At 45.0% G+C, this 27,785-nt stretch overlaps 1 protein-coding gene across 1 annotated transcript; it reads right to left on the bottom strand.

Annotated features, from left to right (window-relative positions):
- Window positions 1-14: 14 nt before the first annotated feature.
- Window positions 15-27,720, bottom strand: METTL24 (methyltransferase like 24). Its single transcript, XM_075707973.1, has 4 exons — window positions 27,690-27,720; window positions 23,738-23,877; window positions 17,611-17,839; window positions 15-572 (listed from the first exon to the last, which is right to left on the bottom strand). Exons 2-4 carry the CDS (start codon window positions 23,860-23,862, stop codon window positions 258-260), a joined length of 669 nt encoding a protein of 222 aa, XP_075564088.1. The 5' UTR covers window positions 23,863-23,877; window positions 27,690-27,720; the 3' UTR covers window positions 15-257.
- Between the last annotated feature and the right edge of the window lie 65 nt (window positions 27,721-27,785).

The following is a 27,785-nucleotide window of genomic DNA, read 5'->3' as shown; positions in this document are numbered from 1 at the left end:
CCCAGAAAAGCCTTCACAGAAACCTCTGTACTCCGAGACAGCATACCCGCTGGCAAATACATTGCTATACAAATCCGCACCATGTATCTTCTCCTAGTGCCAGTTCTTTTGACAACATATAAAAAATAAAAGCCAGTCCATTTTGTTAGCAGTCACTGTGTGCATATCTAGCAACTTTAGCCAGTGACGCCAAGGTCCTCTTCTATAACGCTACAGGGCCAGATGGCTCGCAGTCACACATCATAAATTCCTTCCTGTTATTTCCATCTTGTATTTACCCAGCTCAGTGTGTAACAGCTACTGGCGTTGAAGGCTTCCTTTTTCAGAAACATCTGTGGTTTTGATAAGTCTTTGTAGGTGTGGAAAAGCCTGAAGTCCTTCAACTCCAGTTCTCGGAGCAGACTGTACCAGTACCGCACCACGGTGCTGTCATTGCCGCTGACCTCAAACCCAGGCCAGTGGATGTGCACCTCAAAGACCAGCTGTCCTATCTGCTCAACAACATCTTCCAGGATCAGGTTTTCCAAAATTTTCCACTCAGCGCTCTCCACATCTGCCTTGAGGACATCAATCTGCAACAAAAATGTGAAAATGAGAGGCTTTGCAATTATTGTCAGTAACATCTGGGGCCAGGCTTGTCCATTTTATAATATACATAATTGCTCTTATGTACTGTTACTTTAGCATTTAAAAAAAAAAACATTAAAAAATCTCAGAACATCCTAGGGCTAATATGGACAGTAGGTGAAGTTTCACTCTTGCCTGTTCACAGCCCTTCTCCTGCCTCCGACTCCTGGGCTGAAAAGCTCTGTACCCTGAGACGTCCAATGCAGCTGATCCTACAATCAAAGCATGTTATTGTTCCTTCACAAATCTTGAGGTGGCATCAAAGCTATGGAAAAAAGAAACCCACTTCACTAAACACAGACAGTAACGCATTACTGTTCCTTATTTCTCCATCACAAAATCCTGTGACAGAACAAAACACACTAACCGTGATTACTTGCACCACAGCAGAGCAGGGTCCTCATGTGCCAGATCCTACATGCACCACACAAGTGCAAGAGAAGGCCAAAGTGAAATGAATGCTATGAGCAGCTCAGGCCACCAGCTACCCACGGCCAAGCTGCTGCCTGAAGCTTTTGCAGGCATCGCTACGGATGCTGAGTGAGGAGGACCAATTCAAAGGAGTGTTATGCAAACACTCTGCAGGGTTTTGAGGGCAGCTCCTCCAAAGAAAAAGGGATAGCAGGAAAGAAGCCATGAAGTTACTTGAAGGGAAAAATACAACTAATAAACAAGCTCCCTGTTTGAATTTCAGACCATTATTTAACTTTGTCGTTAGATATTCAGCAAACCAACTTCTCACAGCCCAACCCAACTATGGGTTGATTTTGCTTGGCAATTAGCTGGAGGAGGGGAGCTGTATGCTTTAAAAAAGAGCATTTCATCAAAATTTCATACCCGGTAGAAAACGAAGACTGCAGTAGTGCTCACAAGCTGCAGAGCTCGAGGCCCGTGTTTCCCAGAGCCAAACAGGGGAAACTCCCCTCTGTGAGAGCGGGATTTGCCTGTGTCGGTTCCACCTGAGCTGCTGCTTCTGTCCATCTGCTCATGCTCAAGATGCATTTGAAGTGAAAACTGAAGACTTTAAAGTCAAGAATAATAAAAAGAAAACCCCCAAAACCCAGGCTCTCTTGGCAGCCTACCCTAACCCTCGAGGCAGTGTTAGAAAAGGCACCTGTGCAGGTACCAGAGAGAAATTTGGGCAGGTGATGTAAAAGCATTGCCAAGGCAACTGCTTCCCTAAGCCGCGCCATCCCAGGACACCTCGCCGGCGTCAGGCCGTGCCCCGTCCATGCTGGGGCCCCGGCTCATGGAGCCCTCTGCCCGGGGCGCAGGGCAGGGGTTGTGCTGTGAGCACCTCTCCCGTACAACCAGAGCTCTGCTTCGCAGGGGCCGCAGCCAGAAACCACAAGGCCATGGCACGGTTTGGGTGGGGTGAGCTGCCAGGACCGTGCGAGGGGCTCACGTGGCTGCTTCTTCAACTGTGCCTTGGCTAAGGGAACTGCTGTTGGTTCCTCAACTTCACCCATAAATGCGCATAAATACCCTTCACCAGTCTAAAGCCTAGGGAGCAAGGCCAGGGCTGTAAATAACTTGGCTGTCCAGTTCCATAGGTAAGCACAGTTGAGAGGAGGAAGGCTGCTTCATACAGCTGTCTTGCCACACTCTTCCTCATCCCTAACCTGGGGTTAGGGACCAAAACCACACTGTCAGAAGACATTGGACAAGAAGTTTTAAGACTTAACTAATTTCGAATTTTAACCCCATATGTTAAAAATAAACAACAGTAACTGTGTGGGCTTCCTACACAGGGGTTCTTGCTTCATGGCAAAGGTCCCTCCAGTCTACCTGGACCTGTAGCACCTGCACTGATCACGCCTGGATGCCCAAAGCTCTGCAGTCTGTTGTCCCCAGTTGCCTGAGGAACAGACGCAGGCAGGGCTGGTAGCAGAGGGAAGACACATTAAGACAAAAATTGCAGAGGCTGAAGAGGCTGGGACCAGAGACTGATGGAGGAGTTATCCTCGGACTGGAAGTTTGGGTGAAAGGCCGTGGGAAAAAGGACTATGATGGAGAGCTTGGGCAGAGATTTAAGAGGCAGGGCTGGAGGCAGGGGAGGAGGAAATTCTAGTAACGAGGTACAGGCAGAGCACAGCAACAGCAATACAGAGTGCTCTCTGTCCTGGTTTCGGCTGGGATAGAGTTAATTTTCTTCCTAGTAGCAGGCACAGTGCTGTGTTTTGGATTTAGTAGGAGAAGAATGTTGATAACACGCTGATGTTTTAGTTGTTGCTAAGTACTGCTTATGCTAGTCAAGGACTTTTCAGCTTCCCATGCTCTGCCAGGTGCACAAGAAACTGGGAGGGGGCACAGCCACAATAGTTGATCCAAACTGACCAAAGGGCTATTCCATACCATGTGACGTCATGCTCAGTATAGAAACTGGGGGGGGTTGGCCGGGGAGCAGCGATCGCTGGTCAGGAACTGTCTGGGTATCGGTCGGCGGGTGGCGAGCAATTGCATTGTGCGTCACTTGCTTTGTATATTATTATTACTATTATTATCATATTGTTGTTATTATTATTTTACTTTATTTTATTTCAATTATTAAACTGTTCTTATCTCAACCCAGGAGTGTTTCTCACTCTTACTCCTCCGATTCTCTCCCCCATCCCATCAGGGTAGGGGGAGTGAGCGAGCGGCTGCGTGGTGCTTGGTTGCTGGCTGGGGCTGAACCACGACAGTCTCCTTCCTCAGCTTTAAGAGGGTCTTTGAAAGAGAAGAACCAATGGAAGGTGAAGAGCTCAGTGCTTCCCAACTGCAAACGCATAACCCAGAGAAGGGAGACAAGAGGAGCAATGGGCCCTGGGCTGTTCTTGTTCCCAAGGGGGTAAAGGCTAGGACAGCGTATGGCTACTCCCACCTGTCTTACTCCGACGTGGAGCTATGCCATGGGCCGGATAAGGCTGCTACCAGTGGGAAAACAGAGGACATTAGAGGCAAACGGGGTGAAGCATCAGAAGGGGACTGGCTAGGAGGGTAGGACTGAGATCTGAGGACGCTGTGCAAGGCAGCTGCCATGGAAGGCTTGGTGATATCCTAGTTTCCAATGGGCTGGCCATGTCTACATCCCCTTGTTCTCTGGCTGGCTGGCTGGAGGCACCAGGGTCTAATCTGCTGAGGTGCAGAGTGCTCACAACCACGCCAGCCCTCCTCAGGGGCTGTGCTCCAGCACTATGGATGGGCATGGGATGGCAAGAATCAGTAGATGTTAAACATCTGCCATTTCTGGTCTGGTAAAACAAGGGTATCAACCATTGAACGCCTGCTGCAGGGTGCAAGGGTTGTATCCGTGAAGGGCTGTGAGACTTCTGTGGGACAAGCTGTAAAACACTGCATTTTCAGAGCAGGACTTGGAGAGTGGGACTTGAATGAGGTCCATGGTCACAAACCAGATAATGACAAGCCAAGCTGCTGCCTGTCTGCTCATTAAGGCGGCATTGTGCCTCCTCCGCACTGAGGGAGGCAGGGGGCCAGTGGAAAATGACTGAGGGATTATGGAATTAAAGCCCGTATTGTGACATGTCCACATGGGGAGGGGAGAGGAAGGCTGCACGGACAACCTTAGCTCTGGTATTTCCTAACTTGACTCTGCAACAAAGAGCCTGTCAGTCTGTCCATACGTGGGTCAGTGAAACAGTTTAGCATAGCTCTCCTTTGGGTTCAAGGGGAGGCTGAATGTAAATGATGCCGCTCATGACATTTCAGCTGAGAGCTACTTCATGGTTGAGCTCACTTGTTTCCCTTTATACATTTAAATAGGTTACTTATTTTTCAGATAGCAATTCGCAGCTCTACCTGCAATGCAATTTTTTAGGTAGCTTTGATTCCACGTGGGTGCTATTGCCATAGGACTGTGCTGCCACACTTCAGAAACCACAGATTTTTATCTTTGGGAGACTTCTATAACTTTGAGAGGAGACAAATTATTCAAAACCTTTTTTTTTTTGGCGGGGGTGGGGTGGTGGGAATGTTTCTAAGTCTTTGCTTTTGTCTTCCCATGATTTTGCTTTATGGCAGCAGTAGGACATCTTTTTCCCATGGTAATGTTTCCAGTCATCATCCACGTTGGTTTGTTTTTCTCTCATGACACTAACCGCTGCTCTGGCTGCTCAGCAGGCACTCCTCACGCTCTGCGCTGTATTTGCAAAACTGACGTGAAAAGTGGCTGCTAACCAGTGTTTCAGTAGGATAAAATGAGTTACCACAATAACTGCTTGAACACGTACTGAAATGACCAGGAAAACAACACTAGTGGGGATGTGCTGCATGCAGAAACCAGAGGCTCTTTGTTACCTGTAGTGCCCCGCACTGCTCAGAGACCCGGAGGGAGGAAGGTACGGTCTCGACCCACCAACTGTCGTGATGGCCATCCAGGCAAAGGGTCCATCTCAGCCCAGAGTCTCCATTTTATGCCACGGATCGGGTAAAATAAACAGCGGAACAGCTTTCTGTCAGAGTATCTGAGTGAGTAACAAGTGTCTTGCTAACACTGAACGCAAGTTTTGTGATGATTAGACCACTCAGGAGATATTTACCCTCAGTGATAAGCAGCGCACTACTGACAGAAATTCACTACCACCTTCCAGATGCTTTGATTCAAAGTGCCAGTGAAAGGATTAGTGGACAAATCTATAAATTCAGAGCTCTAATTCACCTGGGAGCGCAGCTGGAGTCTGCTGCTGAGAGTAAATCTTGGAGGGCAAAGATCTACAGTGCCTGAAGGTAAAGGATGGCAGTCGATTACCTGCCAGTTTTGAGCACTCACAGACTAAGGCTGGTTCCTCTTATCTTCCACAAATCCTCTTATCTTCCACAACTAACTAGGTTATCACAGAAAAGTAAGAAATGTGGATTTTTTAAATGTTTTCTCAGTGTTTAGCTTCCTTGAAAAAGCACTGCAGCATTGTACCAGTTATAATTGGAGAAAAAAAAAAGGCCTTTCCTCATGCACAACCAAGCATATAAAACAGCTGAAAAAGAATGTGTTTTAGTTAGTGAAGGTTAACACATGCTGTATGAAGGCTCATTTCTTCTTTTTAGGGTAATGACTTGTTACAACAATTGCATCATTTCCTAAAGCAGAGATCAGAGCTCTGTTTGCCTTGATCGTTTCTGAACTACCAGGGTTAACAGGGATTTCAGGCTCTGCGCTGCCCCGTGGGCATCATTTAAAGCTCCCCGTGGAGAAGAATCAATTGAGAGTGAGTAGCTGGAGGAAGCAATTTAGCTGTATTACTTCCAGCATGAACTCAGCATGTGGAAGCGGCAGCCAGGAAAGGCAAAAATGGCAAACGCGGTACAGGTCAGGCAAGGAGGATCCCTCCCTTTCCGTGGGAGCAGTTCTGTGGCATTAGCTGGGAGCAGGGAGAGGAGAGCTGGTTACGGCTTTCAAGCTGAGGAGTGGAGCTCAGAACCACCCTGTCCTCCTGAACCACAGTGCTGCACCCAGGATCTGAGGCTGTGAGAAATAACCCTCTGTTCCAGCTCCCTGACACTGAGTTACCATTTTGCCACCAGCTGTACAGCAAGACAAACTCTGCTTGCTTATGCATCAGTTTTTCCCTTCTCCCACCTAAGTACAATTCTCTATTTTCAGCAGACAAAACTCTAGAAAAAGATGTTTAATTCATATTTTGGTAGCACACAACTTTGCAGGTAACAAACAGGTTCTTGAGTGTAGTTTTTAAACGTAGCTTCCCTCTTTTCTCATCTGCAACCTTTCAGCATGATACTTCCCTCTCTTTCTTTCCTTTCAAAATGCATCCAGCCCCTCCTCACCAGCAGGCAACGGCAACAGCTTGGATCTTAAGTCCCCTTCATTCCCTTTTATTCTGAGAGGAGGCTGTAATTGATGGCAGACAGGGTGCCACGTAGCCTAATAGTAAATTATGCTCCCAGCAGCTTGTGACTGCCCCTCCCTGTGCTCCCTGCCACTGGGGGGAGTGGGAACCATCCTGGCTCCAGCGGGGAGACGGGGACTGCTGTGGGCATGGTCTGAGCAACACAGATACTGAAATCAGGAGAAAAGTTAATTGCTACTGGTTTACAGTGGTGTACAGCTCCAAACAGCAGCGCTTCTCCTTCAGATTACTTCCTTCCTGCTCACATTTACACCCCTCTCCATGATGGTCTGTAGGGCCAACTTCAAAATGACTCTGGGACAAATGTGTCATTTGAGGTTATTCACTCCTGATGTGACAGATCGGGCCCATCTTCAAGTATCTGCTTAAGGCATCAAAGCCACAAAGCCAGTTTGTGCAGTTGGGTGCTTACCCCGTCTTCGGTCTTTTTTTAGAATAAAGGGCAACCATCCAGCTGAAGTAACACAATATACACATCACTGAAACAGAAAACCTGTGGTGAGGGCAGATGAGCTTTGTCCTCTGCTCTCACCATTGACCCTCTGCAGCCTTGCGAGTGACAGAGAAGTCTTTTTTCCCCCAGTTTCTATGATGTGCTTCCATGAAAGTGTTACACAGCAGGGGCAGGATATTAACTGTCGTTTTATGTTTACCACTTAAGCTGGAAAAAATGTTGCAAAATCATATTAAGAAAACTTAACTCTCTCTGACAGCCAACTGTCAGTATAGCAACAGCGTGCCAGAAGCAGTAACAGCCCCAGACAGACAAACGTACCCATCCGGAAAGCCCACCCGGTGCAGGCAGGAGGCCTCAATCTCAGCTGAGTGCTCCGCAGCACTACAAGCACTACGCCCATGCTGTCCCATGGGGGACTGCTCCCAGCGAGGACCCACGCAGGCACCCCAAGTGACTCCCTCCCGCAGCCGCAGAGCCCAGGCGTGGGGGCCACCTGGCACCACCGCTTCTTCCCTTGGTCTCTGATACCAACAGGTTTCCCACAGACTCTCTCCATCTGGAAGCAATTTCTCTCTGAAGACTCATTACAGAAAGAGACACACTCCTCCCTTCCTCCAGTCCAGTCCAGTTAAGCGATGCCACTTACTCCAGTGGACAGGCAGAGAAGAGCCCTTTCAGCTGGCTGGAGTTCTTTTTCAATGCCACTTTAACCAGAGGACAAAATAATCCCTGGACAAACAACCACCACCTGACTTAGGAGACCAGCACGGCCTGAAATCCTTTCTCCCTGGCTGCATTTGGTCAGGAAGCTGTAGGGTTTCACCTGTGGCTTTCCTGTCATCATGAACATCTTTCTTCACCATGGGACTAGTTCTTGGCATCTTCCCATCTTAACTCGCTCTGAGCACTGGACCAGCCAGAGAGGGCAGCTCACTCGTTAATCATCTTCTGGTCATAAAATAATACACATCTCCAAGCCTGAATTGATTTTCAGACAGGTTTGATGGGTTTAGCTAGCATTACGCTATAATGACCTTAAAGCTAGAGGTTCTGTTCTTAACATCTTGTCTAGCTTGCTACCCAGCAAGAGCAAGGTTCCTGTACAGTGACCCAGAGAACAGGATCTACAAGCCCTAAGCGTGTGGCAGGCTGGCACTACACATAGACGATGCCGAGGGAGAGGACCTTCCCCTCACAAAAATCCCAAGCATCAAAGATCTTGGTTCCGCATCTCTTTAAACCGAGACCAGTCTCCAGAGCAGGCAACGGGAACCTCACTGCTAGCTGAGGACTTGAAGTGATGCTTTCTCATAGGAAACAGGATGAAGAGCCACCGTGAGGACATGAGCCCCCAAACAGTGACCTCCTCGCCTGCTCAGAGTGGCAGCAGCTCACAAGTGTGCATCCCCGCTCAGAAACACCGTGCCCCAGCTCCCATTTGCACTGTGCTACCTTCTTCAGCTTGCACGGCTCTTCTGTTGTGCAGAAAAAGATGAAAACAACATCCCCTCACCCGGTCCCCCAATCCGATGGCTAGATTGCCCAAGTGGGAAAAATCCCACAAGGGAGCTGCAGAAACCCTGATCTTAAATTATTTATCAGCCTGATCATCAGCTCTGCCCACTGAAGCACGCTGCAAACAGATGTTTTAAATGCTGCATTTATTCCACCAGCAGCCAACAGCCCAGGCTGGAAGCGCAGTTGCTCCGCGCGCAGCCCTGGCCGAGCGCACGAGTTGCTTTGCAAACCATTCAGCCATCTAATCTCACAGGAGATGTCCCGCTGCCCACTCCCCCCGCAAAGGGGGAAAATCCTTTCATTTCTGTTCTTTTGATCTTCTCTGCCAGACGCTGCTGGATGCCTGTGGGAACGGATGTTTACTCAAAAGAAGAAAAGCTGTGTGCTGGACCCTCAAGTCTCTTCATTAAAGGGGAACAAACATTTGCAGTCTGTTTGTGTTGCCCCAGCACCAAGCAAGGGCAGAGGGACCCAGCTCTGTGCTTACATAAGGCCACGTTATCCTGCTCTTGCTAAAGGTGAAAGCCAGCAGCAGTACAATAAACGCATTATGAGGGGACGAGGGGACAGTCAGCATGGGAGGTTTGCATTAGAAGGCAAATAGTTAAGCAGCAATTGATCCCAAAGTCCTGAGGAGCAAGACCTGCGAGCGTGTGCACACGTGCAAGGGACGGAGGGCTTAGGCTACTGTAAAATGCTTGTACATAGTAAACAGAATTTTGGCTGCAAGACCTGCTATTGTTTATTAATACAGTGCCCATGGGGGCCTTCAAAATGTAACCAATTGAAGAAAGGGCTCAGAGTCCCATCTTCAAAAAACGTTCACCACACCTTAAAGAACATCTCTTGCAGGATGAGAATATGTAGCCCCAGTGTAACTGAGTAGCTCCAATTAAATCTGGTGGAGGACCTGGTTCCCAGCTGCACTAGCCAGTGCGGTAAGGTCCTTTAAGTCTACACCCCTTCACGGGGATCTATTTGTTTCACTCCATTTCTGGTCCAAGGTGCCCACCTGCCTCTCTTCTGCTTCACTGTTTGTCTGCCCACCCTGCCACTTGCTTGCAACCACGGCAGAAAGCAAGCTGCGCATTCCTGAAAGTGTGAATGAGGAACACCCTGAACTGCTTGCACGACTGTCAGATTTCACCTGGGACGGGCAGTGAGGAGGGGAAAAGAGAGCTGCTGTGGCTTTCACCTCTAGATTTCAAATTTTTGAGAATGGAGGGATACCTTAAACTGCTGTCAGATCAAAAATGACACCAGAAAGGATCCAGACACTAAGGTGAAAGTATTCAAACAAGAGATGGCCAATTCCAATGACAAAATTTTGTAAACAGTGACCAGAGGAGGGATGTGCTACTAGGGACAAACATGGGGGAAAAAAATTACATTTTTTTTAGAGAGCTCGTAAGTGCTCTGGATTGGGCATTTATCTGAAGAGCTTGTTAATGTCAATTACTCCCTAGAAATTGTGAGGAAGATGGGTAGCGGAGAAAGACCAGGATGCTTACGGAAAGGGGGTTGCTCTCAATTGTCATAAAACCAGTGTCATGTCATGGACCACCACCCTGAGCAGATATTCAGCACCTTGGCCGAATTAAAACTGTACAGATTCACATTACTGTGCTTAAGCCGGTGTTAATGGCTTTAGCAGGAGCTGGGGAGCATGAATACAGGTCTGAGCTCAGCAGGTGCCCTGCATCTGGTATGACTTTGCGAAGCAGGGCAGGTTCTCCAGGCTCCTGCCGAACTCCAGTTTCGGTGGGAGGAGGGAACCAGGAGTGACTGGCTTCTTACAGCAGCAGCATACCAACGATGACTCCACAGTGCCTGGAGCAAGTGCCGTGACTCTGCTGAATGCAACTGTTTGACACTGAAATAGTGGTTATGCTGCTGCTGCTGTCGAAAAGAAGGTGGAATGGCATATTAGTGCACTGAACTGTGCTGGGAATTGAACAGAGCTTGTGCAGCCCTCTAGTAAAGCTAAGGGAATGCGGATTTTTAATACCCAATTTTTTTCTGAAGGGTCTTAACAGCCACAACAAAGGCAACAAAAAAAAAAGAAAATAAAACCTAAAAAAAATCCTCCTTCCTTTCTAATTTTTAGCAGGCAGTAATATGCTTTGAAAATGCCTTTAGAAAGATGACCTGTGTAAGCTGTTTCAACAGTAAAATGCTTTCATTACAATTCAGGCATTGCACTAGCCCTTCTCTTAGGGGAAGAAAAGGCTATGGATTGCACCACATTCAGCCAACAGTATCATTAAAAAGATCTTCACTCCATGCCTGACAATTGCATACTAAACAGCACCTTCAGGTCGATCCCTAGAAACACCACTATTCTTAACAGTATCTTCAGAACTGCTCCTGGTGGAGAGAATTTAAATGAGGCAAAAGGAGGTGTAAGGGATCAAGAGAAAACCCCCTAAAGGAATGTGTATGAGGCATTCCTTGCATACAACACAGAGAGTGGGAGAGGTGGTGAGCAGTAAATCACTGTCCAAAGATCTTTGCTTCCAGAAGCATGAGGTTGTCAAGGCCATTTCTCCTTGCAGCCAAACTCTTCAATCTAGTTACAATTAAAGTACTTTATGCAGCAGCAGCCTCAGCTGACTCAGCAAATGCAGAGCAATTACCACTTTGATTTCATTATTGCTAAAATTAAAGAATATATATATCCAGGAAAGAAACACTGTGTGTCAGGAGCTTGTAGATTACTCGGAGACAACCATTACAAGGTTACAGAAGGCAGCATTTCCAACTGCAACTGGAAACATCTGCACCAGTTTGATTGCCCCCTTTTCAGCAAATGGAGTAAAATTCACCAACTCAGTGTTGCACCCCCAAACAAAAGGTTCACACACGGCAACAGTTAATACTCAAACGGCAGCTCTGCTGTAACTCCAAGGCAATGGGTTGCGTTACACAGAGAATTAATTTGGCCTAGCATGTACAAACATAACCTCAGAGGGACTGAATGCCTGTGTTATAGGCAGTAAGTCTCACAAGAACTCATAAATCAAATTACAGAGCTAGAGGCAGATGCTTATTGTAGAATAACATGCTCCCCAGCACTCTGAGCTTTTGCTCTAATGGGATGACTTTAAAAAAAAAAATTACATTTTCTGGCTAGCTTGCCCAATGTTATTATCTGCGGCGCTCTCCTTTTCAGCACAACCAGCATGGAAATCAGGCGTAGACGGGTGTGCAGAGCTTTGCAGTCCTGATCTCGGGACTTGTCAGACAGATGCTGAGCACAGACAGCATCTCGGACAGATGCTGAGCACAGAGCTGAGTTTGTGGGCAAGTCGCTCAAGATGGGATGCACCTCACCCAGCCTTAGACATCTAAAACCAAACCAGTTGTCCAAGCTCCCCTTATAGACCAAAGAGAAGAAGAGGAACTTCTGAATGGCAATTTGAGACGTGCAGGTCACATCATCCAGCCTGTTTTAAACATCTGCCCTTGAATGAGATGGACTGCACCTTAATGGTTTCCCTTGAGTTTATGAGGACCTCAACAGCTATCTCAAATGTAGAAATTTAAGTTATTCGAGGTCAGTTCCATGCTACTCCATCCCCTGGCAGGTCATTTATCTAGACTATAAGCTGTTACAGCTATAGTATTACATCTGCCTGGTGCAAAAGGGTCCAGTGCTAACATGGGACTTTACTGTGCAGAGTTACTCCTACTACAAATAGGCCAGGACCAGCCATTTACACTTAAAAAAAAAAAAAAATCAGTGCTCTGAAACAAGTCCTTGACTAGTGTAAGCACTACTTAGCAACAACTAAAACATTAGCATGTTATCCACATTATTCTCATACTAAATCCAAAACACAGCACAATACCAGCTACTAGAAAAAAAAAAAAAAATCAACTCTATCCCAAGCCGAAACCAGGACGCTATTCTGGCCCCTGCAGTCCTGAGGTGTGCATAGTAAAGAGCAATTGCATGGATTTGGTTGCTCCAAAACATGAACGTGGACTTTTCCCAACCTGGAGAGCTAATCCTTTGCTTTGTTAATCAAATCTCCATGCACAACTAAGTTGTTATACAGTTTTCCCAGGGCTTTTATTTTATATTTATTTGTGTCCTGCCAACAGAACCAATTTTAAACCAAAATGGTAAATCGATTTTCTTTAATCTTTGCTCTTTTGCACCAGTCTTCACAAAACTGGAAGTGCAGCACAAAATAGACTCTATAGTACCTGCTTTAGGACAGGAGCAAGTGATAAATTACTTGCCTAGGAGGAGATGAGGTTATTAATCAAAGTGGCTTCAGGGTGTAGTGTTTTGAAGTTGTGTTGAGTATTAAGTAACAGGTGAAAGGGAGGAGGTTTTTCTTTTTGAAACCCTAAATCTAAGCCTGTTCGATAAAATGAAGCAGATGCCTGTTAGCCAGGTTGTCACAGAAAAAAAATCTTCATCAAGAGCCAGTGTAAATTAAAGCCTTCAAATCAAAATCAGGACTTAGAGGTTGCTTTGCCTTTCTTTTCATAATAAACAATGACACGGTTTGGTCTCTTACACTATTTGTTCAAGATGACTTGAATGGCAGGAGTCGAACACAACTCTGCTGTCCCCTACACTTACGAGCACCTCCTGATTGAATGAAGGTTTTACTTTGCATTCTGAGATTCTCCTTTCCAGCTTAATTTGTTTTCCAAGAAACCATCTCATCCACTGCTGAGCTACACTGCCAAGGAACACAAATTCATAGCACTTACTGACAGCATCACACAAGATTTGTCCTACAGAGCTCCAGAAAGAGGAAAACTACTACTGAAGGAAGAGTTGAGTTAGCATGTGTGAACACGCATGATTTACTCATGCATGCCCATTCATGACAGAATAAACTCTTGCTTGCTTCTGCTGCTCAGGGCCTTTCTGTCAAAGGTTTTTCATTTTGCTTTACAGCATAACCTTTGGAATACAGAATACATCGTAGCTTGGTTTGAATTTCTGGTTAAGGGTTAGAACTTTTTGTAGTGGGGGGAGGGAACCTGCATTTCAATACAGTCTTCCCCTTACAGTTTTATTGCATACTAAAATCTGGGCTACATGGAACACAGCAACCTTCTGAGGAAGACACTGATACCATACACAATGCAAATCTCTGCTGGGACTAGGTGAATGGTTTATTTAGACAGCTGAATTGTCCCCCTTGCAACTGAAATTCAAACTGGTGATGCCCTTGCAAGACCATGGAACCGGCTGTGACTAGTCTAGAAGAGCACTGGGATATATATTTGACACTGCCTGCCACAGTAGTCTTGTATCCAAGTCAGGACGTTACAGTCTGGATGAACAGACCACCACATAATTAAGAAACCAGTCTGATGGTTGGGCTCAGAGGGCAGTGGTTAATGGGTTGTACTCTGCCTGGAGGTCAGTTACAAGTAGAGCGCCACAGGGTCTATACTAGGATTCATCCTGCTTAGCATCTTTATCAGGTACCTAAAGGAGGTGTTAGATGACACTCTTGCCATGTTTGTGGATGACACCAAATAGGTGGGACCAGTCAATACACACACTCCATGGCAGAGCTGCCACCCAGAGGGACCCAGACAGGCTGGAGGGACGGGCCAACAGAAACCTGATTAAATTCAACAAGGACAAAGGCCAAGTCCTGCACCTGGGGAGGAAGGACCCCCTGCAATGATACAAGCTGGGCACTGCCTCCCTGGCTGGGGAGCAGCTCTGCAGAAAGGTCCTGCAGGTCATGGTGCAAAGGCAGCCAACAACATCCCAGGATGCATTCGCAGGAGTATGGCCCGTAGACCAAGGTATGTGATTATCTCCCCGTACTCAGTACTTGCAAGAGTGCATCTAGATACTACATCCAGTTTTGGTCCCCACAACACAAGACAGACAATGATAAACTGAGGTGAGTTCAGATGGGAGCCACCAAGGTGGCTGGAGACTGGAATACTTGCCCTGCAAGGAGAGGCTGGGGGGAATGGGGCTTGTTCAACCTAAGCAGGACATGGCTTTGCAGGGTGGGACTAACATCAGCCTGTAGAGCCTGCGAAGAGGTCATCAAGACAGTGGAGACAAGCTCTTCAGCAGTGCACAGAAGTAGGACAAGAGACAATAGGCATAAATTGCAATTGGGGGCTTTCAGACTGGGTATAAGGAGAAACTTTTTCACTATGAGGACAATCAAGCAGGGCAACAGCTGGCCCAGAGAAGTTGTGCAGTCTCCATTTTGGAGAAGACTCAGTGGTTTTCAAGACCAGAGTGGATAAAGCCTGGAACAACCTGGTCTGACTTCACAGCTAGCTTTGCTTTGAGCAGGGGACTGAACTACAGGCCTTTCAAGATCCCTTCTGACTCGAATTATCCAGCGACTCTGTATGAAAGAAGTTCCCCATCCAGCTATCACTAATCCATGAGGAACACCTGCACTGTAGCATCCTCACCTCAGTAGGTATTTAGAGAATATGAGAGTGAAAGCTTTCACAAAGTTGAACTCCACTGCAATAAGAAAGAAAATCTTGTGCATTCAGTGGCTTTCTCCCGTTTTTCCACTGTTCAACAGCAGCGCGCTACAGAGTGCATGTTCAGCACAAAAATTGGGAGGGGAAGAGAAGACGAGCAAGATCAATTTTTACATCTTTATCCTTTCCTGTGGCCAATAAAATACTGCTTTTCTCAGAAGATATACCAGTAAATTCTCAGTTTGCATTTGTGTACCAGGAAATAGGACTCTTCATGACATCCTTTGGAGATTATTCCAGGGCTTAAAAGATTTCACACTCTAACAGTTCCCCAAAATACCCTGACTACGTTTCCTTTGTCAGTCTCATCCTAATATAGTACTAGATAAGTCCTTTACCTCCAGGCTATTTACACTCCCCAGAGAACTGAGGACTGTTACGCCACATAGCAAATTAGAAAGATCAAGTTCTTTTCATCTTTCCTCAAATCCACTCTAACAGCAAAAACCTGTTTGTATTTCTTGCCATAACATCAGGATGGGTTTCCCTTTTTGTGGATGAGGTCCCAGTACTGACTGCAGAATAGCAGGTGTGCTCTCATCCAAGCCAGAGTGTAAACGAGCCCATCCAAGTTCTTGGATTCCCTTGCACACAAAATCCCCAAATTGCATGTTTTCTTTTTAAGGCTAGAACAGCAAGAACTCCAGGAGGCCTTGTCTGTCCTCTCTTCATCAGCCCGATCCAAAGTCTCTGAATTTGTCCAGGGAAATAGTCTCAGTCACTTGGAGGATCTTGGACCAAGTCCCAAATCTTGAAGAATAAAAGCAAGGAGAAAATGAGGCAAATTCACTTCAAACACAGCTGCCTGGAATTCCTGCCTTGAAGTGGGAACGGAAAGACTTTGAGGGTAGGCGGAAGGATTTTTAAAATTAAAAAGAATGGGACGAAGAGTGTGTTTTAGTTTTCTAATTGAAAAAAGTGCTTTGGAAAATATTCTGTGAAACTGTTTTGAATTAACTTACTTATTCAGTCAAGGGAACATTCCACTCACATTCAGCGGAAGAATGAAAACCTGAATGTCACAGTATTTACTTTGATGTTCTCTTCATAAACTGGAGCTTATCAGTGTCTTTATGCAACATACAACTTCTCACGCTGCCTTCCAAATTAAAGAAAAACTAAACAGAACGGTGTGAGGAGAGTCAGCCCATTCAGGTATTTCACAAATAGGAAGGAACGGAAGATTGCAGAATGTACAACAGCTTTATCCTTACCCGGAGAAAGTCAGCTCCTGACTTCACTAATGCCATAGCTTTGCACAGGCGAGCTACCCAAATGCAAAGAGTGCAAGAGGCTGTAAACACTGTTCATAATGCGCCAACACACTTAACCAAATCCTATGCTATGTGTACACAGCTAGAGGAAAGCCTGGTTGCATGCGTTACATGTGCATTGTGTTCCTTGGCTGCCCTCCAGCCAGCTGCTTTCATGTCAGGTAACTGGCCCAGAAAGTTATATAGTCAGAATTTGCAGCTACACCCTTCTCATTCACAGAAGGTCTTACAATCACTCTGTATTACCATGATAACCTGAGAACTGACTGTTCTCAGCAGGTCTGGTATATCACAAGACTCATATGCTTCTTCTGGATCAGGTCATTAATCATTTGCTCTGTGACTAATTCTTCTAAAATCAAAACAACCAACGTAAGGCACATGTCAAAGAAAAGCCGTCTCTCTCTCCCCCCAGATGTTTCACTAACGCACAGCCTAGTATAGTTACAGTATGACTAAGAAGCAGGAAAATGCTTCTTTTTTCTGCTCTTATCTTCAAAATGGTCCAATCAGTAAAGCTGAACCAAAAGAAAATACTAAAGAAAAACTAGAATTTAACTGAAAAGGACATCTTGCATTTTATAACAAACCAAACAAACATTGCCTGCTTGCTTTGTAAATCTTACAGAATTAAGATTTCCTTAGCTCAGGCTGCCTATTTCTTAAAAAACAAAGACAAGCAGAACTAGCTGCAGGCAATGAAGTATATTAGCATTTGAATTCATGCTTGTATTTCCTCTGAGGGAAAAAACTCTCTTAAAAGCAACCTAAGGAACTTCCTCAAATGCATTCTGGAAACAGTTATTTGAGACTTGAACATTTCTGATGTCTTTACAGTTCCTTAAAAACAAACTGGGAAATGTTAAAAAAAACATAGACTGCTGCCAATTTCAAAACAGGATGTTTCTGTTGTCGATGTCTGTAATTAGGACCAGTGACCTTGAAAATGTAAACAACCCATCCATTACCTCTTATTATTGTTGCAAATATTTTTTTTCTCTTTATAAACTTGGCTGTATGAGTAGTCCAGCGCTCATACTCAGGCAAAGACCGGAACTTCCACAGGACTGAAAATACTAGCATCCAATGTCACCAACTAGTTCAAGGGAAAAGGAAGGGAGGTGGAGGGAAGTATTTAGTATATGGCTAGTGATTTAAAATCAAGGTGGCTGTTATCAGCACACAGAAAAAGCAAGACAGAAAAGGTACCCCTACAAAAAATGCATTACAAGTATTGCTGAAGAAAGACCCATTGTCAGGACATAACCTTGGAAACTGCCCAAACTCCTGAGAAAGCATGGGGGAAGTTCTGCAGCTTTCCCAACACCTAATCCTGCAATCAGAAGCCTGACCCCCAAGTCCTTACCTTCTGATGTCCAAATTCGTTCAATATTGTGCCCAGTTTCTTGGTGTTGCTGTGAAGTTTATGAGCAGCAATGGCTGGATTGGGATCCCTCCAGTCAATGGACAGGCGATGATACCAGAGGTGCCGACCCTCCTGAATGTGTGCTGACTTGATGCTGGGGTCAAAGCGATGTACCTCACATCCACTGTTAGCCATGTTGATCTCAAACTGGTTGTCATCGCTGCCTAGCCTGCGAAACGCAAAAGATGTAACTATTAATGCTGCAAAAAGAACTATTAGTGAGTAGGACATTCTGAGGATTCATAGTAAAAGAAGGTAAAATCCAACCTATTTGTTTCTGAAGCAAAGTGGAGGAGCTGTTGTGCTCCTTCTTGGGATATATCCACAGCACTGAGCATAATCTAACCCTAATTCTGACAGGATAACCAGAAATAAAGCTAAGAGTCCACAATAATACCTGCTGAAGATTTGGAATAAGTAGTTAGATAAAGGAAATTTAAAGGAACGTGTGTTCTTTCCCAATGTCACATTCATAATTGACGTTAAGAAACTTCTAATGAAATTTTTAATTCTGAAACTACTGGAGTGGATTGGATGAACTAACCTCACCAGAAAATTCAAACTCAATGCAATATCCTGCATACAATTAGAATGAAGTGCTCCTTCCAAGGCAAGAACTAAACCACTTTTAGCCAGGCTGATAACCTTCCCAAAGAGCTTTTTCATAATTCAGAAGTTGACATCATTTATAAGAAAGTAAATTAAATGTTAGAACCTTTGTGCTGTCATTATTCCTCTGTTTATGTTTTATATTTTTATATATTCCTCTATTTTCAATTTGCTTTTTCTTGACAAGATTAAAATACTTTCCTTAGTCTCCCCCCTCAGTCCAATAACCAAGCCATAAGCAGAAGAGCAAATACATTTAAAATTTATACAATACTGTTTTGTAAAAATCAGGCATATTTACCACTGTGTCTATAATCTGGTGTTAAAAAGATGAGCCACAATAGCCACCAAAAGGGACAAGACACAAGAACCAAATGCCTCTCTCTCTGTGCACAGGAAGACACACATAAAAAGGCAAATTTAAAAATAACCTCTTCACAACAGTAACAGAGCTGTTACACAGACTTAAGAGAAAGACTGCTGCCAATTTGGCAAAGACCCCAAAAAAGAAGAAAAATTAATAGCCCCATCGTACAGCAGCATTGTCTCAGTCCCTGTCTCTGCAAGGAGAAGATGTACTTCACAAGGTTGTGCCATATTCCCACCTTCTGTAGCCCATTGGTTCACACAGGGTACGCTAAAACTAAAAAACTCTGGTATTTACCATTGCAATCACGTCTGGACCACAGGCCCTCCCTACTGCATAAAACAGGATGTCCTCTTCATTCCTACTCCTCCAAGCTTGTTCCAAACATGGTTCAAGTCATGCACTACACTTTAAACTTAATCAAAATTATGCTGTTGGATATACACACATGTAGCACTGGGAGGAGAATCAAGATTTTAAAATCAGTGCTTCAAACAGTTGTACTAATTGAGAATATCCACTATGTACTAACAGCATGGCATTTATCTATCAAACACAAACCATTACAGGGCAGTACTGTTAGATGTACTGTAAGGGCACCTGCTACACTATACCACAATTATCCTGAGCAATCGTGTGAGCCTGAAATAACTCTGGCTATTTGCATCAATACATAAAATGCGACACATTTTAAATCATGCTACACTATGGTACGACATTAAGCCAGCACGAAATGATTTACATAGATGACATACTGGTTAAAAAAAAAAAAAAGAAGAATCCAACTCACGAAACAGTGTTTGGAAGAGCATGTTTTGGAAGTTACCAATATGGTATGACACTTGCTGTAATACTGACTAAGCACAGTGTAACGATGCCCTATTAGAAGGTCTTCTCCTCAACCATCTTCCCCTTCGGGCGTCCTGGGAAAGTAGAAGACAGGGTTTGCAAAAAAAGCTCAGTGTGCTTTTAAGAACGACTCTATTTCACAGGATTCCAGCCCGTACAGCCGTGTAGGAGGAAAAGAGAGGAGTTTTCTTTTAATACATTCAACACACATTAGGAAAAAAGTTCAGAAGTTAACCAAGTGAATCGACATATTTGTTTGCATGTGGCTTTCTACAGAAGGAACACTGATGAACAAAGACCAGTGTAATCCCTTAGGAATGAGAAGCTGGCTAAAAATTAACAACATGTGAATTGTTGGGGACAGCTACAGCATTAGAATGATGAGCCTACCAGCGACTGACGGACACATGCGTCCGTGACACACTTCTAACAGTACCAGCTGGTACAATCCACAGGGCCAGATGCTTTTGACGTAGACAAACCTCAGGCTGCCTCCAAACAGACTGCTGCTCATGTGAACTGCAAAGGGAGGTTCACAGTGGTGCAAAACAGAAAAAAAAAATATAGATGAGGGTGAAGAAGGTGCTGATGTATCTTCTGGCACTCTAGCTAACAGCTCAAATTTATGCCTGAAGAGAGATCTAACCAACAACAAATATTTAGGAAAGAAAATAAGTCATCTCCAAAAGAACTGGTTTGAAAAATTCCTGGCTCACGTGATCGTGCCAAGGGATAACACAGCACGAAAAAGGTAAACAAATGAGGTCTCCTAAGAAGTATTTTATATTACCTAAAAGGGGACTGTGACTTTAAAAGAAAGGTGTGGAGGTCACAGAAGACTAGAGAGGCCCTTGCCCACCATCAGGAGAGAGCAGCTGCTGCCTCCAGCAACAGCAAAATAAAAAAGGTTGAAGACACCAACCTATTTTTACTGTAAAGGAGAAGAGAGCTCGGTTACAGAGTCAGCAGTTGCACGCAGTCCCCCGTAGCGGTGGGCTTCCAAAGCAGCAGGAACAGCCCCTGCGGAGGGGCCCTCCTAGCCTGCGGAGAGGAAAGGAAGGGCTTGCTGGCACTGCTCCCCGCCGGCAGCAGGGCAGGGAGGCTGACCCGGGACAGAGAGCAGCACAGCAGGGAGCAGCGTCCCTTGGCTGTCCCCTGCTCCCAGGGTTTGCAGAGGGTCACGGCACACGGAGCCTCACGCTCGGAATAAACACTGGGCTGCAGCTTGCACTGAACGGAGCATGGTAGCGGCCCCTGCATCTTCCTGCAGCGCAGCAAGCACGCAGGTGGCACAAAAGCTGCTTTGTCCCCTCCAGCACAGCTCTAGTGGACACCTGTAGCTGATCCAGCCTGATAACTGCAGGTACTCCAGCTCCCAGGACAGAGCTGTAAAAACACGCATGTTAAGGTCCAGCTTTCCCTTTCCGTGTTCCCCCTCCTCCCCTTCTTTCTCAAAGGAAGATAACCGAGCTCCGCAGCTCGGGAAAAAAAGACGCATCCCCTGCCTGGATCCTAAAGCCCCTATACTTTAAGATCTACCTGAAGGGGCTTTTATAAAGTATTGCAGCAAGACTCTTTAAACCTCAACCGGTAAATTTCTGAAATCCTATTCATTGATATTATCCCAGCTTGAGTGCCTGCCTGTGGTGTTTGTAACAGATTTAGCTTAATCTAAGCAGATTTAGCACTAATAACTAGAGCTTACTAATGCATATTGCAACTATGTATCATACTGGGAAATCCTGTCCCCCAAGCAAAACCATTACTGCCTCGCCGTAGTGGAAGCAACTAATACTAATCTAAAAAGATTGCCAGACATTTCAGACGCTGCTTGCTCCCATTCACAAGTAACCTCTTCTATAGCATTCAAGAAGGCAAGGCCTAACCAGCATGTTTTGTTCCATTTTTAATGATATATGGATTTAATTCAGGATTCCCAGTAGCACTCGCACTGAACTTTCACATTTGTCCTCCATCCATCCTCTCCACAGAGAATGTTCTTCATTGGAAGCAGCTGCTCCCCCTTTGCTCTTTATGAACTGTATGAGATAACAAAAATGTTTAGAGGGGATTTTTGTCTTACTCAGAACAAAATTACTTTTCTGCCTGTCATAAGCTAAAGGAAGCGAGTCTGAGAGAAGAATTATGCAGTAACGAGCTCCAAAGGCTGCAGAAGTAAACTGGAGGACTGAAGACTGCTCCTTCTTAACCTCAAATATTTCCCTTTGATTTTTTTAGCTGTTTCATGTGATGGTTGGGCATTTACTGCACATGTGTATCTGATGATTGATGGGAGAGCCAACATCAATTTCAATCTCTGTTAAGCCCTATTGTTCCATCAGTACAGAAAATCTGGCATTCAGGCTCCCTGTACCACACCCAAAACCGGCCCCAACATACAAAGCACTGGTACACATGCATTAGCTCAGACCTGTTCAAAATCATTAGCCAGTTATCTTTGTGCTGGTCAGCTTCGTGCCAAATCTGCATTTCCTAGCACAGATGAAATCAACTCTGCATTGTGTGTCTACTGCCCAATTCAACAAAAATACCATTCTCAACCCACACTTGGTCCATAGCAAAAGGGAAGAGGGACATCAATACAGGAGCTCAGGTCTAATATTAATGATCATGTAACTTGAAGGTCAACGTCTAGATTAATTCCACTGAACCTTGAGTACTTTGCCAAGGCATGTGAAGTCAGCAGCCACGTTATCCCAGGCTTCCTCTGTAATCAAAGGAAAGCTATACCTACCTCCAGAATGTTATTTAGCTTAGCTGACTTTCCATCTGAATGAGCCTGCCTCTCCCTACTGACTACTAGAAGGAGCCTCAGGCAATGAGCCAGTACTACAGTCAAGCAGGTAAAGTCTGGACCTGAGCATGGGATAACTCAGCATCTCTCCTAACTTTCACAGGAACGTGAAAAACTGAGGAAAAAAAATCATGTAAGCCTGTATTTTGCATTAAAACCAGGCAGGTATAATTTGAAATAGATTGCAAAGAACATTCAGAAAATAAGAAGCAATAGTAGTTGAGAGGAGTTTGCTCTCCGTATGTGATTTGTCTCTAAGGGGTATGTTGTTGTTGTTGTTGTTCTGCCACAGAGCATCACAGCTGAACAAAACCTGAGAGCCCCTCACCCTCTGAGGAGTTTGGACTTTACAGGTTAATATAAGCTCGATCCAGATATAAGCCCACCCAAATTAACAGAAAACACTCCCTTTCACTGCAGCACACTCTGCATCCACTTTATGTTAATTGCTGGTGTCAACTGCCACGTGCTAATCACTGCGAAATGCCACCCAGACACGGTTCCTTGCTATCCACCATTTGTAAACCCACAGCAGCAAAATCACAGAAATAAACTGCGCTGGTTCAAGGGAGATGAAGCCTTTCAACACACCTCTACCCTAATGCTGGCTCCCAGGACAGCAAAGACAGTTTTATTAGGCTGCAGCCATGCGGTGATCTCTGTGAAACCAGCTCCAGATCCCAGCAATCATTCTCTTAATGCACCCGTGTGCTGACGGTTAATGCAAAAAGCCAGTGGCCTGAGGAACTCTGAGGACTGACCTCCCTTGTCCTCCCCGGAAGCAGAGTGTTTTATTAGCAGGGAAACAGGCTGCATTTGTGGTTTTACTACCTGTGAAAGCACTTGCTCTGTGAAGAGTGAAAACTTCAATCTCAAGTGCTGTAAACATCATAAGCACTACAAACATTTTAAAATAAAGCCGCAATTGCCTTTATTATTATCACTTTGGCACATGTCACCCCTGAAGTGCTTAGCAAACACACTCTCAATATGGAAATGTACTATTTTGTCCCAGGGGTAGTTAATGAAGTTTTGTAAGTAATGCTGCTGAAGTACCTGGCAATTATGCAAGTCATTTCTGCTCAGGGAAGATGCTGTAGGCTTCTCTGTTTATCTCATTAATTTCCATCTTCCTCTGTGTGAACTACCACTCACTACTCACCATTAAGTAATTTGTTTTCATACTGATATTAGAAAAGCAAAGAAAAACAAAGACCCCCATGGAGAAGGGTTTTTTGCTAAAAACAGAGTTTACAGAAGCACATCGACACGTTACAAACACACCCGAACAAAGCCTGTATTTTAGAAGTCCACCGTGTTGCAGCCTGTATTGCATTTATGCAATAATTATAATAATTTATGCACCTAGCTTTTTGAAGCTAGGTGTCATAAAACAATTTGCTGTCTGTTTTAAAGAGAGCACTTACCCAAGGGAATAGAGACGGCACTGCTTGCTTCTGATTCGATGAATGAGGCTAAACCTCTCGTCAAGACAGATCGACCAGGGTTTCTTTGCGGTTTCAGAGTACCCTCTCAGGCTGTTCAGGTTCATGTGTTCACATGAAATCTGTTGAAATCAAAGGATGTTTCATTTTAAGACATGACTTTTAATTTGTTTTTAATTTGCCTTCTGGGGAAAGAGTGGAAAGAAGAAAAATGTTAATTGGTTTCATTTAAATCTGATTGTCAATCTGATATACAGCTATGGAGATTTGATGATTTTTTTCCCCTTGTTCGTCTGTTCTGCTTGATGAAATTTAAGGCTTACATAATCCCCCAGAGAGCAATGCAGTTGGAAAAGCAAATAATTAAGCATTAGTACTATAGCCAAAAAATCAATTTTCCTGAGAACAAGTTATTTCAGCATTAAAATGTTTTTTTTTTTCTTCTTTTCAAACCTTGGAGTGGATTCTGTATCCTGAATAATGTTAAAATCATGTCATGATTCAAGACTGTAATCACAAGTTGCAGTGTTACTGCAACGTATGCTGTATACCCTACCTAGAGTGTTCTGGAGTGTTCCGGAAGGGATTTAATCATTACCCCAACACATCCCCTCTCCAACAACAAAGGGATTTAAGCAAGTGCTTAACTAAACAGAGGAATCATAGCGTGTGCGTCTGTGGTGTGCTAGCTTAGACATCTAGAGTCTAAAGCCAGGACAAAAACACTGCAAAAGGAAAACAGACAGAGACCCTGCAGGGAGCAACACTGTAAGTCAAGGTCCTTGTAAAGACCAAGAAAGCAAGGACTAAAACGTGCTGGATTCATCAGAAACCCGGAAGTGTCAAAAATCACTTAACTGAGAGGTGAAGTCAGCTTTGCCAGCAGCTGAGCAGCAGCCTGCAACAGCCGAAACACAGCCGTGGCTGGGCCAGCGAAGCTGTGGCCCTGTGAGCCATGCCCTGCCGAGGAGCCCCTGCCTGCAGCACCAGCTCTGCCTGCCCATCCGGCACTTCACCCCCAGGCTCTGCCACACCATTCAGCACCATCCTCCTCCTCCACACCCACTCTGGAAAAGGCAGGCATGGAGCTGGGGGGTGCTGCAGCCTTTCCAGCATTTGGGAGCCAGGGCACCGGCAGGCAATGGGAAGCCAATGCAATTCGTACGGTTGTGGCCGTAGCAGTGGTGAGGAGGTAACGGGAAGCAGAAGTAAGCACCAAAGCCGTGGCTACTTTTGCCCCAGAGAGGCTGTGCCCTGCGGCACCAGCATCAGCTTACAGTTGGTTGCTGAAGGGCTTTTCAAACCACGTGCAGCCCAGCCATCAAATTCAGGGGTTGCAGGGCACAGGCTGCTAACACGCAGATAGGAAAGCAAAGACGGAGAAGGAACCCAGGCTGAGCCATCATGACAAAAAGCTGTTCTTTGGGCCCAGTACCAACCCTAGCTGCAGGGATGGGAGCTGGCGCTGCCAGAAAGCCGACAAAAAAAAAGGTGGAAAGAACAGTGGTAGAGACAAAACCAGGTTGAACATCAGTCCTGAACTGACTGTTCTCATCTTGCTCTTTCCTCCCTCTACAGCAGACTCCCCAAGCTCAGCTCTCGGTTTTAGCCAAACTAAAAAGCACAGGTCTGGCCCCACCTAGAACCACAGAAATGGAACAATTTTACACAGGGGTGAGAGTAAAAACTGGAACCCAGCCTTTGCTGTGGTAGGCACTCTCCATCATGTGCTTTATAATAAGTAAATAAAACTCTCATTCTTTAAGAAGCTTAAGCTCTGAAAGTTCATTACCTGGAGCTTTACATCCAAAGAACTGCACACTGCATCACCACCTCCCTGCTCAGCTCATAATTCTCGTGGAAAATTCATAAAAGCTAATATAGCATCTCTTCATGCTGCTCTCAGAATCCACTCAGTTTTAAGCAATGATTTGCACTGCACCCCACTACCCATTTCCCATCAGTCACATAACAATCGAGGAATAAATGGCATTGCAATAACAAGCACTAATTTTAAGACACAGAAGAATAACGTGCTCTCTACAGAAAACTAAGATTCTGCAATGCTGCCACTTAATTGACTCATGGCATTACGAGCAATTACAACACTCAGAATTTGGAGCAATTTTAATAGCTCTTGCTACTTAATAGCTCTTGCTATCAAAAATAAAAAAAAAACTGAACTCCGCCTTTAGCACCATCACCAGTCTGTCGCATGATTTACAGAGCCTGATACACTGAGCTCACCTCCTGTTCTGGGCTTCTACTCACTACTATCACACAAACAACAGCACATATAAGATGGTTCTTCTGATCATTAGATACCGGCATTGAAAAAGCTTTTTCTGGCCACACCTCGACCCTGCTGACATGGCACCCTCCCCCTCCAGCAGTTCCAGCCATTCTACACTAACGGCAGGGAGCTGAACTTAGGCACAGTAATTAGGAGACACTTGCTCAGCAAACAAGGAAAATGAGATCCCATTCTCATCTATGTAAGCAGGATCCCATTTCCAGAAGTGCTCATACCAGTCATGGTGTCATCCTGTCAGTTATTAGTCCTATAACATCTGCCAGGTCAGGAACAAGGATTTCTCACATTTTTTGTTTTCACTTATGCTTGTCCCCCCCACCCAGGGTCAATTACTCTGGGAATGAAACTTCTCGATTAGTGTGTCAGAAGCAATAAACTCTCTGCTAATTGATGTCCTTGTAGGCTTTGACCCAACTAGTGGAGTTTAGCAGCATCTGCCACTGTTTATTAAGTCACTGAGGTGAAGGATGTTTTCAGCTTAATAAGCCTGCCGCAGCCTGAACTTCTGTACAGCAAAACAAGCAGCTCTACACACATCTCTTGCTGTCTTCACAAGCACCATCTTGCCTCCTGCCCTCTCAGTGCTGGCATGAGTAGAGGCAGAGATGCCATTTTCTTCAGCATTTAGCCAGGGGTACCCACAAACTGGAGGATAAGTGAACACTCTGCTACCCTCCCAGTTACCACACCATCAGCACAGCAGCATATTTTCAGACGTGTTTCAAATTAATCTCGTCTCAGCCTTGAAAGCATTGCATTAACAAAGAATTTCATATGTGAATGACATTTCAGTGACATTAGCACCTGAGGCTTTTTGCTGTTCTCTAGTGTAAGCGATGGTGCAGTTAAATCTGTATTCAAGGGTCAATTGCTGACAGACCTGGGTACTGAAAGCAGCCGCCCTGTCAGAACAGTGGGCACCCAGCAACTTTTCCATTTTTTATTACAGGAAATGCATGCGTAAATGCTGTTGTGCAGAAGTGATGCCTCCATTAAGACATGATGGCCCACTTTCTATATATGCTGAACCCTGGAAGTATCTGTCAACACAATGTGGATTTGGAAATGTCACCTTTGAAAAAGCACATAAAACCACTAATTTTCCAGATCATCATTTTTGTCCTCAAAATATCAGGATTCTATTGGTACTATTGGGACAACCTGTCCAAGTGAGGGACTGATGCCTTGTTCTCATTTTACCGGGAACCTCAAATGCATCCCTTTTAGCTAAAATGAGCCTGGTTATTGCATTATTATTGAGAGGTGGAGCGGTTCAATACACAGTTCTCTTGCTACAGAGTGCTCTGTATTTTTCTGTGTCTGAGAGAGAGTGGGAAAGAGACAGAGTGCGGGAGAGGAACCATGTCTGGAATTTCAGTCATATCGTACTCCTGTCAGGACACAAACCCATCTGGAAATAAAAAGCGAGGAAATAATGCATTCTTTCTACCCTGTGTTTTGACCTTTACATTCATGTTGACCATCACTGCTAGGTTAAGCAACTTTAGAAATAAAGCAGTTTTGAAACCAGTTTGGTGTGAGGTTAATCCCTTATCTGAGAGGGAACAGCCTGTGCCAGGCAAACTGTTTTCTAAACGGAGACTGAAATAAAAAACCTACCTGAGAAGTGCTAATGTACTTCAGGAACCTCAAGGCCTCATAGTTGAGGGAAGGAGTTGGACTTGCCCATGGTTGTAGTTCAATGTGCCATCTTAC

This window comes from Pelecanus crispus, chromosome 3 (genome assembly GCF_030463565.1).
Source record: "Pelecanus crispus isolate bPelCri1 chromosome 3, bPelCri1.pri, whole genome shotgun sequence".
Taxonomy (NCBI): domain Eukaryota; kingdom Metazoa; phylum Chordata; class Aves; order Pelecaniformes; family Pelecanidae; genus Pelecanus; species Pelecanus crispus.
This window is presented reverse-complemented; position numbering and strand designations above follow the sequence as displayed.